This window comes from Eleginops maclovinus, chromosome 8 (genome assembly GCF_036324505.1).
Source record: "Eleginops maclovinus isolate JMC-PN-2008 ecotype Puerto Natales chromosome 8, JC_Emac_rtc_rv5, whole genome shotgun sequence".
In the NCBI taxonomy this organism is placed as follows: domain Eukaryota; kingdom Metazoa; phylum Chordata; class Actinopteri; order Perciformes; family Eleginopidae; genus Eleginops; species Eleginops maclovinus.
The window spans coordinates 11,614,763-11,631,954 of record NC_086356.1 but is presented as its reverse complement, the minus strand read 5'-3'; the positions used below and the strand labels follow the sequence as shown (position 1 = coordinate 11,631,954).

General features: G+C 37.7%; 1 protein-coding gene across 1 annotated transcript in view; it reads right to left on the bottom strand.

Annotated features, from left to right (window-relative positions):
• The window catches only part of LOC134868515 (astrotactin-2-like), a 233,974-nt gene that overhangs the window by 177,572 nt on the left and 39,210 nt on the right, over window positions 1-17,192 (bottom strand). Inside the window, exon 2 of the mRNA XM_063889717.1 lies at window positions 16,331-16,518. Coding sequence (XP_063745787.1) covers window positions 16,331-16,518 — 188 coding nt within the window. The remainder of the gene's footprint in view (window positions 1-16,330; window positions 16,519-17,192) is intronic.

Genomic DNA, 17,192 nt, shown 5'->3' with positions numbered 1-17,192 from the left:
AATTCTTTATACATAATGCAACACTTGCTGAGAAAGCATTTCAAATGTCCTTTTTTTGAAGTATGAGTTTACAGAAATACCATTAGGAGAAGGGGCGAGCATGTCTGTGGCCATGTTTGTCTGTGGGCAGATAATTTGATGTGATAGTGTCACAATCAGCAAGAAGCAATCAACAAATATTTTAAGGTGTGTAGTTTAGGTAAAAATTAAGGTAATTTTAGAAGATGTGCATGTTCTGAGCAAGAAACGCCAACCAACTTTCGCCCCTGACATCGCTGATGGTAAAATGTTGTCTACTTAATTGTTTACACTTAATTAAAATGTTAGTTATAGATCTAACGCAACAGAAAGAAAGAGGTATGTCAGCTCGTCGGAAATTAAAGTAGTTGTGTTTAATAATGAAGGAAAGCTACTTCTGAATAATGTCTACTTCAGTTATGGGCAGTATGCCTCATACAGAACCTCAGTATTAACTCAAATCAGCAGGGGGCATTCAGTGAAACATTTTCCATTATGCTACCCAATGGGCTTTTCAAAGGGTAATCATGCATAAATTTGTTTTGGCCTTCCCTATGAATAAAAACAGTTATCTTTGGTTTCAGTTCCCATGCATACCTTCAAGGTAAATTACATTCTTACATTTCTAAATGTATTCATAAATGATGGCCTTTGATTGAGTATTTTTTATCACGAACAAAATAATTTTAGAGGAGACCATAAAGTATCCTTCTTTGAATTTTAGTTGAAGTAATTACACAAAACGTTATTATACAAAGAGGCTGAATAGTAAAAAATACATTAAATACAAATGAGTGAATGCACCAGTCTGCTACCCATGAGAGCATCAGTCTGGGACACATTTGGAATTTCAGAACAACACAAAAGTTGAAGAAAAATGGGTCCGCATTTAGATAATGGCTCACATTTGTTTTTTCTGTGCCATTGTAATAAAGCTTGGGTATATTTCTCAGTATAATGACATCCCATGATGCTCACTGTTTGCATGGTAACCAAATATAATTGCCTGATGACCATGCACTGCTGCTTGCTCATTACTGTTACAAATTAGTTCTGCTGGAAAGGAAGAGATTGCAATGCCCGCACAGCCTTACACCACTCCTCCCGCACAACAGTATGGCTCTTACATTTACTTTAACAAAAAAAAAAAATGATATCTCACACTGAGGCTGTGTGAGCCAACTGTAAGCACTCTTGCCCGCCTTGGTGACATTTCAGAGAAAGACATGTGATTAGAAAGATAATGCCAATATTTACTGTGGTCTCACAAGGGGCCAATACAGGCTCGCTACAGCTGTTGATAACAAGGCACTAAGAGTGCCTGAACAATGAGGCCCTTGGGGTGACTTTGATTTAGAAAAGGAAGGGCTGAGGAGTTAAAGGGGCAGGGAATAGATTTTTGCTTTTGTTAAGATACAGGCATCAGAGTGTGGACAGTGGTGCAAGAACAGCATGTAAGAAAATAACAGTGGAACGACACATGGACAGTCATTTTGTATTTCCCATTTCAATTGGAATGCCATATTTTAAAAAAAAAGGTGTTTCAAGGCTTAAAGGATTAGTCAGATTGTTCTTTTTGCTGTGCCATCAGAGGAGCAGAGAATTTAAAAAAATAAGACTAAAACTGTGAAAAGCCTGTCTTTGCGAGGGAAAGAAATCTATTCGCCATGAAAACTTGCAGATGCACTAAGGTATGCGTGATTAAAGGTCTGTTTATGTGTTTGTGTGTGCGCTTGTGTCTGTGAACCTTCATCAGAGACAGATGGGGCCTCAGCCCTTGTTATATTCCCTGTCGTTTAGATTGAAGTGAGGCCATTATTTGTATCTGCATCTGTCGGCCAAGTGTTACCACACAGCTTGTGAGAGTAGACCTGTAAGTGTGAGCCAGCAGCTGAAGGGGAAGGAAGTCTCTGTTCATTTGTGCCAAATGCAAGCAAAAAATACCCTTCCCCCTCCTGCTTCCGCCGTAAAAAAAACCCCATTCATGGTCATTCCCATGCTCCTCATATCATAGTGATGTCTCCACCCATCATTGGCAGCTCCAAACCACATATTTAATTGTATATACACTACAGTGTTCATACTGATACTTACTGTACTTTCACCAAGACTCAGGGTCAAAGTATACAGTAGATGTCTGTAGGGAACATATCAGTTTGTCTTCCAATCATTGGAATTGGATTAAGAGGAATACAAAACAAATATAAATTGAAAATCACAGTCCTGCAGTGAGATGTCATAAATTAAAACTGATTTGAAAAGAAATGCTAATAGATAACCCAGGTCTGAATCACTCTTTCGAGCCCAATTCAAATCGCACAGATGTTCCCAATTGGTGCTTGAGTCATTAATAGCTGCTAGCAAAACACATCTGCTATCGTTAGCGTTAAGGAGAGGGAAAACAAGCAGTTTAAACGTACATTAATGTGACATTTCCCCAAGACTTGTCATTGTACTTTAAGAAGCCATTAAAAAACAATAAAAAAAAGAAACCCAGGATGAATCAATAGTGAGACAAGGAAGCAGATGAGGAAAGAAGCCACCGGTGAGCTAGCTAACGGAAGTGGGTATGGCAGTGCTTGGTGGTGCTATCTTTAGAGTTCATAGAGGTTAATGAGATATGCAGCGAGGATGGTCCAATTCCCAGCAGTAAATATCTGTGAAGTGATGCATCAAAATCGAAAGAAGCGCCTCAACCAAACATGCATAATTAACATAATGTTTAGGTTGCATAGTTTCAACTTCGTATTGCACAAGAGAGCCAGGGGCCAACTATCGTGACAGGAAGAGCTGAATAACTATGGTGCTTGTTCCTGCTGTATAAGTCCACCAAGAGTTAAGCTGTGATCGTACATGTTAATATGCTTCAAATGATGACTAATAATAAAAAAGGTACAATTAGAACCATATTTGTTTTGAAATGTACACACATTTTTAATTGTATTGCATTAAAATTAAGAAATAAAACGAAATTCAAATAAAGCTAATTCTATACATTTGTTAATGTGGAATTACACTTTCCATCAACTCCAGAACATATATTGTTTTATGTTTATAATCATGTTTAGATATACAATTTCCAGTGTATGTTGTATTGGTCTATGTCTCCTGAACAATGCACTGTTTCAAAATGGTTGTTATTCGACATGTGCACATATTACGAATAACACACATGTGCATTTCAGTTCTTGAGCCAATATGCAATCATATCAATCAATCATCTGTACATCCATACACGCCCACAAGCTGTCCTGGATGCATGTGTGAACACAGTAATTCAATAATCCTCTTCTTTCAGGACCACACTTCCTTTTGTTTCCGCAACTCCTGGTCGCCATCGGTAACAGTTTCCCAGGCAACAGAACAGACAGGGAGAAGGTGAATGAATGGGCAGAAGAAAAGAGAGAAAAACAAAACATGGGGGATACAGCCACTTCAACCTGAATTCTGTCTCTACTGATAGCATCGTCCCTTTTTCCCCTGCACTGCAACTGGAAGTCTCAAAAGAACTCATTTGCTTTGGTCATGACATGTTGCCAGCAAACAATTGCTCTACAACGATAAAAGAGTAAAAAAGGAAAGGCACAAATGTGTATGTTATACACAGATACAGTGATGTCTCAGATAGCTTATTAAATTCACAATAGCCAGCAATATATTTAAGATACTTTTAAACACGTTTAGCCCACATGGGAAAGGTCACACAGAAGTGTACCTTATTCAGATATGAATAAATGAGTACTTACATCCTCATTAATTCAACTCATACTCCCACATAAAATACAGTTATTATTTATTTACTTATTCACAAATGTTTATGACGGATATTAACTTTGACATGAGCCGTGGGATTAAAGCAATATAATGTTTTTAACCTATTGATTTAATGATAATGTAATTCAACCAACACCGAGCACGGGCTAAAATCCACCAACCAGGTAAGGCTATGGACTCTGATTCCCATACATACATTCACACCCACATACAGCTCAGTTGTACAGGCATGTGCAATATTTCACAAAATATTCTACAAAAAGTTTATCCACACAATCGGAGAAAATCCAAGGCTCAAAAAACAAAAACAAAACTATACCAGTTTATTTATGAATATTACAATATGGTCATTGACAATAACATAATGACACTGTATAACGCGGCCATATATGTAGCATTCCAAATAAATCATGTATTCCATAATATACAGTATATAGAATCAGGAAACAACCCACTCTCTTCTACACTCATGCCACAACCAAAACCTGGACCCTAGCCATCATGACAGTGTGGCACGGCGCTTGAAGCAGCACCATAGCACCTGACCATGTGTTTAGTGTCCTGCTAAAATCTGGGAACAGAATACCTATGTGTGAGAACCTGTGGGAAACATGCCAGGAGGCTTCCATGAAGAGCTGCTTGTACCATTCTCTCCCCTATGGATACAAGTGGAGCCAGAGCCAGGGCAGAACACATAAAGAACACCTTGACCTACTGCATACACACATGGTGTCTCTCGCTGTAGAAGATTATAGTGGATAGTGGTCCGTAACAAGGCTCATGTCCTCCTTATGGACTAATTAAAGGAAATTACACTTTGCATGTGTGCCCCAAGTGTGCTGATGACCTCATATCCATGCTTAGAGTGAGGGGAAAATTCCTCCATGGATTAATGTGATTCATATATGATAGTCTAAAACTGATTTTTAGGGATCATTGATTAAGAGTCATGTTCTTTTATTAAACTAAACATAGAATTAATACAAGTCACATTTCCATAATAAAGAGCATGCAGTCCTTTGGATTTTTAAGCATTTACAAGAGATGTTACACAATGTTGACATTGAGAAGATAATGAATCCAAAAGGTGAACATGTGTTACTCAAGAACATGAAGACTCAACTCTTCAGCAGACATGGATATATAATGGGAATACTATGAAACACCATTATCATTATCGTATTACATCAACGGTATCATCCCTGACAATATTTCATGGCACAAATGGCTTTGGTTAAGAATAATTAGCAAGGCGGTGAGGCAGGTCTTTTTTGATGGATTTAATGGACGGGTGTTGAAAGAGCAGACTAGTAGTTTCAGTAGTAGGGTTTGAATACAGTGGAATAGAGTACAATGCAAAAGTATACTCATTACCAGATGTTATGCACCATATACTTCACCATAATGTTAACGGCTACAATGAAGAACGTTTTTAAATAACCAACTCAAGCTAAACAGGACACAAAGAAAACATGTAATCATGTGTGTCTCTTGACATTTTAATCTTTGTTCTAGCTATAAGGCTAGTTTTAAAATTTACTCTTAGCCTATTTAGGGACATCCAAGGTAAAACAGTTTTAGGTGAGAGGACATTATCTTTCAAAAAAGCCCGCAAATACACCAGGAATAGGAACACCAAAGCCCGCTGCTGCTACCGGGCACATTTAGAGAGTCCCATTGGATGAGAGGGTCACCCCAATGTGACCGTGCGAAGCATAAAGGGGAGAACACTTAGTGTTGTTTTTTATGCTAGCATCTAATAGAAGGTTGAAATCCTCTGCCTTCCTGAACAACAATGAGCCACCAGACAAGGATCACTCTTACAAATGTATATTGGTACTAGAAAATATAAATGGACACATTAGTAACCCTGATGCCTGGAGGGGAATTAGCGGGAGAAATTTCCTCTCTACTGGTGCAATGTTATTGAGCATATGTGCAAGTCATGGATTATATACAATCAACACTACAGGGAGGTCAGAGCAAAGGCAGAAATACAAAATTAAAAAGAATAGTAGAGTTACCCTGATTGCAGTCACCATTTATCTACAACGTGTTCCATCCTCTCTCTAATGGTTTGTTGGGATGATGTAATACATCATATGTGTTGCAATATAATGTAGCATGAATTCAATAAATGGTTTAGGTGCCACAGAAAATACATTCAGGTTGTTTAAATATGTTGTAGTAACTAATGGCCATAGACACTGACTGACACCATAGTATTAGTTTTCAATAAATAAAAGAAGCATCTGTTCTTGTTTTTGTTCATGCAACTTTAAATGCCACGTTGCAGCAGAAAAAGCCTGTGTGTGTGTTATGAGTTTGTACACAGAAGGTTGACTTTGAGAAGACCTTTATTGTCAGAAAGGGTAGGGAGAACACTAGGGAACCCCTCAAAACTCATAAATAAACCCTTTGGACAGAAGGCAAGATATTCATCATTGGAGGGAGCTCATGGCTGCTCTCCATGGCAGCATTCACTGGGGTAGTATGGAGAACTTGAGGGGTAGGCTAAGGACCCTGGCTACTGTGAGGGTGTCACAGATTAAACCCTCTCTTCCATGCCGTGTGAACTTGAGAACAGTGCTGTGTGTATGTCTTGGCAGAATGCAGCTGCAATTTAGCAAAAACAGCATCATGTCTGCCAGGCTGTGGTGCCATAGTGAGTAAATGCCCGTTACTTTAAACATATGCACATTTTTCACCGACTGAGGAGTCTGCTTGATGTTGCAAAGTGAACTTTGTTATTCCACCGTTGGCAGCCATGGATATAGTTTTTCAGACCCCATTCAAGGGAAACAAAATGAAAACAACAAATAAAAAAAGTGAACACAAGTTAGAAAGAAAACATATAAAACAAAATAGAAATATTACATTCACCAATCATTTTCAGGCCAATGCATTCAAGTAATAAATATCTCCTTGTAAATTACTTTTGAATTCTCTTAACAAATATATTCTGCCTTGGCCTTGGAGCAACCTTTTTCTGCAGCCACTCTTTAATAGCCAATCTGCCGGAAAATGTTCAGACCTGTTACCGCAATTGACATTGTGAGACACAAAGTCCGAGGGACACCGCTGCTGTATGAGACATATGGAAACCGATGGCCTAGATTCTTTTTTTCATGATGGCAATACTCAAGAAGGGAAACGGAATGCTGCTGAATTGGCTTGCAACAGACATGTCCAGGCTACAGCAAATTTGCATTTTGTCAGACGCGCTTTTGATTTGGAACGTCCTGACATTCCTATCTCTATGGACATCTACTCTGTTGTTGTGGAGTTGCAATTACATGTTTAAGAGACTATAGAGGTGAGGATCGAAGGGACAACACACACAATAGAGTCCTCAACTCAGGATCAGTAATTCCTTTTTCAGTTGTAGACATGCCGTAGTGCGACTGATGTGTGCTAGGGACATCGAATGGTAAGTGCCATATTGCATGCTGACAGCTGCAGCAGCAATGTGTTTAAGACTTGAGGCACATCATCACTTTAAGTCTGGGTCAGTAGGTAAACTACAGGTTTTCTAACACCAGGAAGAGTTCAAATCCAAAGTGATTCATTTTAGAAATGAAAATGCCTCTGCTACACCAAACATAATACATTTTCTTATTCATTGAAATGGGTATTTTTGTTTTAGTAATTGTGTATTATTATATTTGTCACTTGTAATTTCCATTTAATTTTGAGTGAGTCAATTAATTGCAGCCTTCCATTTCGGAAAAGGTACAGCACTTACTCGGAACCGAATAAATAAGTGTTATTTGAGGTGGACAATTATAAATTAATGTCAAATCGTCTAGACATAAACGGAAATCCAAGAGTCATGCCCAAGAAGAAACAAATAAAAAAATATACTCTAAAGTGTTTCACATCAAAACAACATCATTATTAAAATACTTTTGTAATAATTTATAAAGTGCATATCTATTATATTTTGCCCAAAGATCATTTAAAATCCAAGAGCTTCAGCTAACAATGAGTGTTCTTGTAGGTCGTACACGCTTTCCAATGCTGATAAAAAATGATGATGTGGAATGAACAAATAATAATAATGAATACTGTCTAATTCTAAATACTCAACAAACCAAATGTATATTATAATTGATAACATACATGAGATTAGACCCCTGAAATGTTTTCAGCTATTACAGCTCATTTCACAGTGCTTACTTAAATGTGTACACAATCTCCCTGTAAGGATCTGAAGTGGATTTATACAATTGATTATGGTTTTATCAATTACATAAACCGTTTTATAAATAAACCTAGTTCTAGGCTGGATTTTATGGTTTTGGTTCAGTCTCTGTGTGCTGACAGTGCAGTGGTTTGTTAGTTTAAACTACACACAAATCCAAATGATAGCATCTAATGACAAAGTGTTAGCAAGTACAGTATTTGGTGAACATAGAGGAGCACTGAACAGATATTTACTTCAGGAGTTGATGTTACCAAAACCATGGCTTGAATGGAATATTTGACGTATATTCTTCAGCTTTATAAAACGAATGATACTTTTGCTCATGTCTTCTGAATATGTGAATGAAAACCATGCAGACTCCATGAGGTGCTAACATGTCAGTGTTGTGTTTCCAGCTTGTGGAAACACAACTCTGACATGTTTTTGGCGTGTGTTTCACGCCAAAAACATGCTAAAGTGTCCCATTTTTCCCACACATTGAGCAATTTAACCTGTAAAATTACTTTAATAACCTATGCAACAGTACTAAGGTTTTAGCATGTAAGCTACACTGCTCACAAACATGTAAGAGAAATACACCATCTTCATTTCAGGTATAAAAGAAAGGATATAGTAGGTGACAATATATAAGCTTGTACATATGTAAAGATATTGTGTTAAAAATACATATTTTTTAACTGAATATATGCACATAGCTTTCATTAATCAAGGTATTATGTCACAAAAACAACAGTTTGATGTATTTACAGGGAAAGGAGAGGAACACAAATGATGTTTTTCTTAATATGAATTTCAGTGATTATTTCATTTATTGTATGGCTTATACATTTTTAAAAAATCCCAAAGTGCATCTGGAGCCTGAGACTTAATTTGCCATTCATTACCAAGTGCTGGTATAATGTAAGCGATACATACTGAGCAGTTGTTTCTTTTTCCTTTTTTTTTTCTGTATAAATGGCACAGACGAACAATTAGCTCCTAAGGCAGATAACTTTTCTCATAATTCTTACCTCTAGTACTCCATGTCAATCTCATAAATTGCTGTCTACCAGATCATTTTAATTAATAATGACTTTGTATTCGTGCCGCCACAATGCGCATGTGTAAGACACCCGGAACAATTAAAGCTTGGAGCAATTAAAATATAACTGGCCTGGACTGTAAAGTAATAATTGAAAATATCCTCACCCTCAGTAGCATAATGGCTACAATTATTTTTTGTAGCCTCTGATTTCAGATGAGCCATGGTTGCCCCAAATGCTTGGATGACCCACCATGAACTGATGGTCGTATATTATCACTGACGGCTTAATTATAAAGAAGCCATTTCAACCGCGTAAGGTGCACTGTGATCTTCATGCATATCTATCAGGACAGATACAGTATAAGAAAAGTATTCCTCTCTAAAGTTTTTGTGAGGACACAAATATTAAATGACCCCAGTCATATCCTCAATTATAAGAAATTATATCAAGCAATTATACAATCAGAATGTGTTTTATTTGTTAAGTACTTTATTTTGCTTTAAGTCTGTGGGTAACTGGTGATTTTAACATAATATACAGAAAGTCAATGAACATGTCTCATTGCACTTTTTTTTCCTGCGGACCCACATATCTCTGGGAAAGGATGATAATGTTCAGTAATGTGGCGTATGAAAGGCTCTGAACTGCCAGCCTTTATTGCATCTCATTTTGGTAAAATAGTACCTGTCCTCCCAGTGAACTCCGACATGCCGTTTCTTTGAAAAATCCTCCCCAGTGCTACACACAGTATGACTGAGTGCATAGTTCTCAGAATTTCTATATTCAAATTTCCACTGCATTATATAATTCGGATTAGTGATGAGAAAAAAATGCAATTATATCTCAACTATATTTTCTTCTACACGGTATTCTTCATCGCATAATGCATCATGGAATGTTTCTGATGTAAAGGTTGAATTGAGCAGACAGAATTGCTTCTTCTCTGCGTACTGTCTTACTATGGGATAAAGGCTTTGTTAGAAAAGGGATGGTTTAGTACATCTCAGAGGTCTGATCAAACCATCAGTGTGACTCGAGAGGGAAACTGTCTGGTGTTAAATGTTAATGAATGTATGAATCACATTATTTTTTTTCTCATTTTCTGTCTGCAGGGCTGTCAAATTTATTTTCAGAATGGTCTAAATTCTATCAATCATCCTCGTCTCTGATAGTGTGAAAATATGTATTATTCTGTTTGTAGTCTTCGTATGTACTGCCTCTAATGCTAATGTTTCTGTTTACGCAAACGTAACATGAAGAAAAAAAACATGTATTATATAAAGTCAAACGCTGCAGTAAGAAGCAGAAATACAATAACGTTCTTCACTGATACTAAAATATAGAATATAACCAATGATTTAAATCACAGTTTGGCTCCTGCTAAAAACCTCCATCAAAAAGGTATGATTCAAAAAGAGCAGAGCAATGACTAAAAAGCTGTTTGACAGGAAGCCAACCAATAAAAATACAATCCTTGCAGTGTCTTCTAAAGTGTGTAAGTAAAATGTGTTTAAGATAAGGGCTGCAGTGATACAGAGAAAAACAGTACATGTTGTTACACTGAATGCAGAAAAAGTGTTTCGTTTTAATCTACCACACAATCAAACAATTAAAGTACATTGTAAAAGGCAATATGCATCTCTGCCTTTGCAAACAAATTCAACAAACCTTACTTCGACAATTAGTATCTTTCAAAGTTTATGAAGGAGGTACTTGCAATAAAATAAGGGTGTTGATCATTTACCAACTGACACGAGAATAGATGTGTTAGGACTGTCTATAAAAAGGATAATCAAACAACAGGTTTGTACTGTATACCGATGCATGTGTTATCTGTTGTTAATATGTTGTTAACTGTATCTCAACATAGGCATTTAACCTATACATTAAGCCACATTTTCATTGCACTCCAACAGGTACTCAGCACTCTGCTTTCCAGTTCAGATGTTTTGGAGTATTGTATTGCTTTTTTAGCACACCTTGTTCTGTTATATTAAGCATTAACATCAGCAGAATGTGAAATCAGCAAAGCTGTTGAACAGAACAATATTAACCTGCAGTCAAGGATGAACTTAAAGGATGTATCCGATGTATACAGTAGAGAAGAATACCGTTGTACTAACAGTGACTTCTTCTATATTTGAACAATACTTTAATCAGTGTTTGAGTAAGAGTTTAAAGAGCAAAAAAACAATATAAACACGGTCTTGAAAATTCTGCTTTAAGCCAATGGAAAACAAAAATTACGAGGACAGTGAAGGGCCAGCGGGTGTGTTTGTGAAACAAATGCTTCCCTTCATAAACTTCTAGCTGTAAGCTCAAAAGTCTACATGCATTGTTAAGAAAGATACTTGTGTCAACAACCATTATGTGCGTCTGCAGGCCTCAACAATTAGCTCCACCGCAACAAAACTAAAACTAAAGAATAGCCTAACATAATGTAGAGACATGCTTATAACTTTGAATACTCACTAATAATAAAACAATAACATGTTATAATCAAAAGCTCTTCACTTTCCACTCTCATGGTTAAGAGTATCACACTGGAAATAAATTAAGAGACCACTTCAGCATTATCATTTTCTCTTGTTTTATTATTTATAGATATATGTCTGAGTTAAATTATATTTTTTTAATGTTGTATTATTGCATTCTATAAACTACTGACCATTTTCCACTTCGTTCAAACTCAACAGACACTGGAATGGCTGCCATACATGTAGAGATAAAGATTTAAGAAATAGTTGGAGTGGTCTCCAAATTTTTTCCGGAGCTGTAAATATCTTAACACCACGTCAGTCAATTTATTTTTTAGCCTGCGTTACAACAGATACCTGCCTCCGTCTGCTGCTGTCACATAACAGCGAGACAGTGCAGAGGAAGGACAACCAAAAGCAGGGAGAGTTGGGAAAACGTTTGGTTGAGTGAGTGAGAAACTGACAGCTCAATGCCAGAATAATAGAGTGCTCACACTTCAGTCTGGCCCAGAACTGACAGCATCAGACATCGTGATGTTCACTCAAAGAGCCAGGAGACACCTTGGGGCCATGGGGCCAAACCACCAGGCCTGTTGTCCTGTTCTGACTGCCTTGATATGCTTCCCCTCACCTTTCCCCTCCTACTTTACATTTTCTAAAAAATGTAAATGCAAGTCCACAAGAAAAGTTAAATACAAATTCCTAAAAAACACTATTATACCGTGTTTTAGCAAATGTATTTCACTTACACAATTGTATAGAACCATGTTTAAAGCAGATCAAGTCAATATGTGTATGTTGTCAAAGGGATAATGCATCATATGCCTACTATGTTGACTCTGTAACACCTGAGCTCCATTAAGCGAACGAACGATGTATTTGTGTTCCAAGGCAACTGTTTGCTAACTGATTTGCCTCAGCATTGGAGAAGGTGATGTGTCACATCTGAGCCTATTAGGCTTATATTAGAAAATAATTGGTTTGGTATGAATGCATGTCCTCATGTGGTTTACTGTATTACATTAGTATGAAGACATAGAAGCTGAGGTGTTCTGTAACCAAGTATTTTGGATAAAGATAAGATGGATAATAGCACAAATTAAACAAGTTCAGCTGTATCTAATTATAAATATGTTCGAGAGAAGGTTGAGTAGAGGACAGGGAGACGCAACCAAGGCATAGAGAAATAGGGGAGTTATAATAATCCAATATTATAATACTTGTAATTATACCAGAATGTATCCAAAAGCCAAAACAGCAAATGAAACATCCATCTTCTCCAATGATTTGTTCTGCTCTGCGGCTCAGGAGGCCTGGGCCCATCCCAGCACCCACTGGGTATTGGGTATGAAGCACGCTACACCCTGGACTGGTCCCCACTTTGCATGAGCACACACACACACACACACACACACACACACACACACACACACACACACACACACACACACACACACACACACACACACACACACACACACACACACACACACACACACACACACACACACACACACACACACACACACACACACACACACACACACACACACACACACACACACACACACACACACACACACACACACACACACACACACACACACACACACACAAAATGTATAGTTACCAGTGCAAATATGTAAGCCTGCCTACAAAAGAAGGTCCAAGAAATTGATTAAAAAAAAAATGGAACAAAATGTGCCTACCAAAACAATAATGTCACGGAAATTTGTAAAAACTAATTAAAATCTGATAATAGTGAACAGAAAAAAGTCCAACTGATCAAAACTTATTTGTATAGAAGGTGAGAGAGGATGACAAATAAATTCCTTCCACACAAATGTGTGAAATATTTTGATCCAAGAGAAATATGCAAAACCTTTTTTCAAATTAAAATGAAGGCCACAAGACAACAACAGATTCACACTGTTTGATTGCACGCCATTTTCATCGAGACATTTTGTCCAAATAAAAAAAGAACATGTAAATAATAGCATGTAAGAAAGCTGTATAATATTTAGCTGTTATGGTTACAGGGTATTAGTATTCTGCATGCTGGCTCCCTGTAAAGGCATAATGTTAAGTCATTATTAAAGCTATAATAATAACAACAGGGGTTTTTTTTTCCTAATGAAACATTTGAGCCAAAATGTCTGCAGTGAAAATGCCTATCCCTGTCATTGGAAACACTTTTAAATATCAGTCACACCAGTGAATACAGGGATGAAGAATATCAACTTGCCGTTCCCATACTCACATTCATTTATATTAAACATGTTTGGGTTATAGTGAAAGAACAAATTCACAAAAAACAAATGACACTGAATACTCGTAAAGTCATATGTTTGATTCATGTCAGCTGCTACAGTCATGACACTGTTATGCACACCCCTTCAAATCAAGTGTCACACCAAAAGTGTTTTGTGGGTGGGAGAGGAGGAGCAACAGAGGTGAGAGGATTCAAAAGAATGCGGAGGTGGATAGAGCGAGGAAACGGCGAGAAGGTGTGCATGGAGAAGAGGGGAGATACCGAAATAGAGAAGGTGTGCGAGGAAAGGTGAGGCAGCTCCAGTCGACAACAGGATAGGTGTGAAACATGTAACTACGTTTTTGGTAGAAAGTGAGAAGGTGACGTGATGAGCAGTTAAGAATGGAAGAGGAAGACAAGGCTGTAAAAACACTGCCAGGATCATTCAAGATCAATTAACAAAATGAGATAAAGCACTTGTTGACATCCATCAGGGTGTGATGTTACCAATGTTTTTAATGCAAGCATATAGAGAGGATGGTAAATTATCACAAGGTGGTGACAGTGCAGATGCTTGTGTTTCGAATGATGTACAGAGGGAAGAGAGTATAATAGAGCGAAAATGCTGCAGAACCAAAGTATGTAGGAGTTGAGCGATTGAGTTATCAGCTGCATTGTAGAGTTTGCACATGTAGATGCTAATAGGAAACCTCAGCCTAAGTAGATTAAAAATAATACTTACTACTTATACACCAGTCATAAAGCTGCAGTAGGGCAATGAAATCTGATACTCAGGTCTTCTAGCTATTGCTGTCAAAGCACCTTCCTGCTCCACCTGCTACAATAATAATAGTTAAAAATAAATAAATCATAATAGAAGAAGAAAGGAACCCTTAATCGTCCCACAGAGGGCGCATTTAGATTCTGCATTTGACCCATCCTAGTGTTAGGAACAGTGGGCTGCCATATGTACAGCGCCAGGGTAGTAGTGTAGGGAACAGTGCTTTGCTCAGGGACACCTCGGTAGCACTTTATTTTGCTTTGCTTTCTTTCCAGGACTTGAACTGGTGACCTTGCAGTTCCCTAGCCAAGTCTCTATGGACTTTGCCACCACCGCTCTAATAATAATAACAAAAATGATGTTAAATGTGTTTTATAAATAGATTATTTAACAAATGAATAAATAATAATTGAATTGGTACAGTAACAATGACAAGGGAGGACAGTAAAATCAAGTCTAAAAAGTACAGTGACTAGTGCAAATAATCTGCAAAAGGCATTGTGTGGACTCCTCTATTGGATTGTTTGTGAGCAGTCTTGCTGCAGCAGCTTTTAAACTAGTTGTAGTCTGGAGAGGTTGTATGGGGTGAGACAAAAAAATGTTGACACTTCCCCATACAGCCTGACAGCATCCCATCAGCAAGAACTAATACACCAGGAGTAGCAACTCTTAAGCTGTGCAGCTGTAGCTCTGCCTTCACAGGCTGGTTCTAAATCATTACTCTTTTCAATCGCTTTATCAGTACCTCTAATTCCAAGGCACAAACACTTTGAAAAATCACCACACTCATTATGCAGAATGGAGTAGAGTCTGTGCTTATCTAAAGTGCATTATCAACTCAAGGTGTCTCAAACCACTTAACAATAAAATAAGATTAACAGGAGCATCAACATATGCAACACTGACAGACAGGTCACCATCACCCCTTTATAAATAGAGGCTTAAAAACGTTTCTTTCAGGGATGTCACCATAAAGATCAGAGCAAAGGAATAATCACGCTATTCAAAACTCCAAAAATAAGTTATTGAAATCAATGCATTTGAATGGAGACTGAAATTGTGGATTCTCTCTCTCTGGCTAAATGAATACATGCACATTTTTTCACTCTAATGTTCAACTTTGGTAAACTTTTTTTGCGGTATTGAACAACAGTAAGCTGTCCTGACAGGGTTGACCTTTGTGGAACAAAGAGTCAGCGAATCCAAGACGTAGGAGGCTATTGTAGCTAATTAGCTGTGTTGCATCATCCACCTTTAATAGACCACCGCTGTCAGAAAATAAACCACTTTTTCAAAAGAAAAAATAGTTTTCAGGCGGTTGTGAGATAACACAGATGAAATAAAATTTGCCAACTAGCTGACCTGTTAGCAACAGGGCTTACAGGCTTTTTTCCCCCTCTTCAAAAATTCTTAATTGTTTTAAATTAAGTATATTCCTGAGTTTAAAATGCTACAGCTGGTTGGCGTGTTAGCAGTTATACCCTGTAGGGATACACTACGTCAACATAAGGTATGGATGACATTTTTACTTATGGCTTATGTTTACTTAAATCTCAAACTGTCCAAATGGGAAGATCCTTCCCAAAAATCAATTGGTTGTGACACTACACAACAAACAGTGGTGCCTGTGTATAATACTGCAACCACCAGTCACCCATGCCACCGTGAATGATCAAACATACCCACAAAAGAATGTCTACAATGGTACATTTCTTTATGCATTTGCCGGGCTGTGCATGGATTCTAATTCTATGCATATCCACAAACACATTATAGGCTTAGGTCCTCATAGCTTACCATAACTGAGATGTGTAGCAGATGCATGTGTTCATGTAGGGCATGAGCAGGCTCCCGAGCTGTTGGTTGTGTTGTCTGGGCTAGAAGCTCCGACTCAGTCATAGACACATGGAAGTACAGTGTCCCATTTTCCAACCACTGCTGCTTCCAGTGGACCTGAGAAATATCTTCTCCTGTACCCGACATCTCTGCAGAAGACAAGGAGAGAGGAAATAGGGAAAAGATTGAATGCATGAGAGGTTATTATTCAAACTGTGTCTGGTAAAGTCTGTTTTCCTAACCTTATTGTGTGAAGATGCGTGGGAAAGAAAAGCATCTAAATAGCCTTTGAGGAATAAACCAAAGTTGAAATGTGTCTGGTTTTTTTCTGCGTTAGTATTCCAGTGCAGTGCTCCGTCTCATCAACAGAGTCATGAGACTAGACACTTTGAACCCTTGAATAGCTGGACAGACTTCCGAGGCTGTCATAATTGTGTGCATTTGAGCAGCTGGCTCTGGAAGAATTACTGTCAAGCCACTGCATTGCTTATCTGCTTTGATGAAATCTTTATGATGACAACTTTTTCACCCATGGTATTAGACAGAGATTTCCGAATTCAAAATGCAGAAGCATCACACAATGTGTTTAGCCTTCACAATCAATGCAGAACTTCAATTGAAGACAAAATGAGCCAGAGATGGGAAAGGCTTAGTTGTGTTTGTATCCATCTGTTTATTTTTATTTTTTTGCACGACAAAACAAACACAACATCTCTCCTAATGGGAAGACAATTAGTTTATTAAGCTTGATTGAATACATATGTTCCAAGCTGTCGTAGAAATGCTGCCTTACCATTCAATGTCCTCTGCCTATCTGCATAAA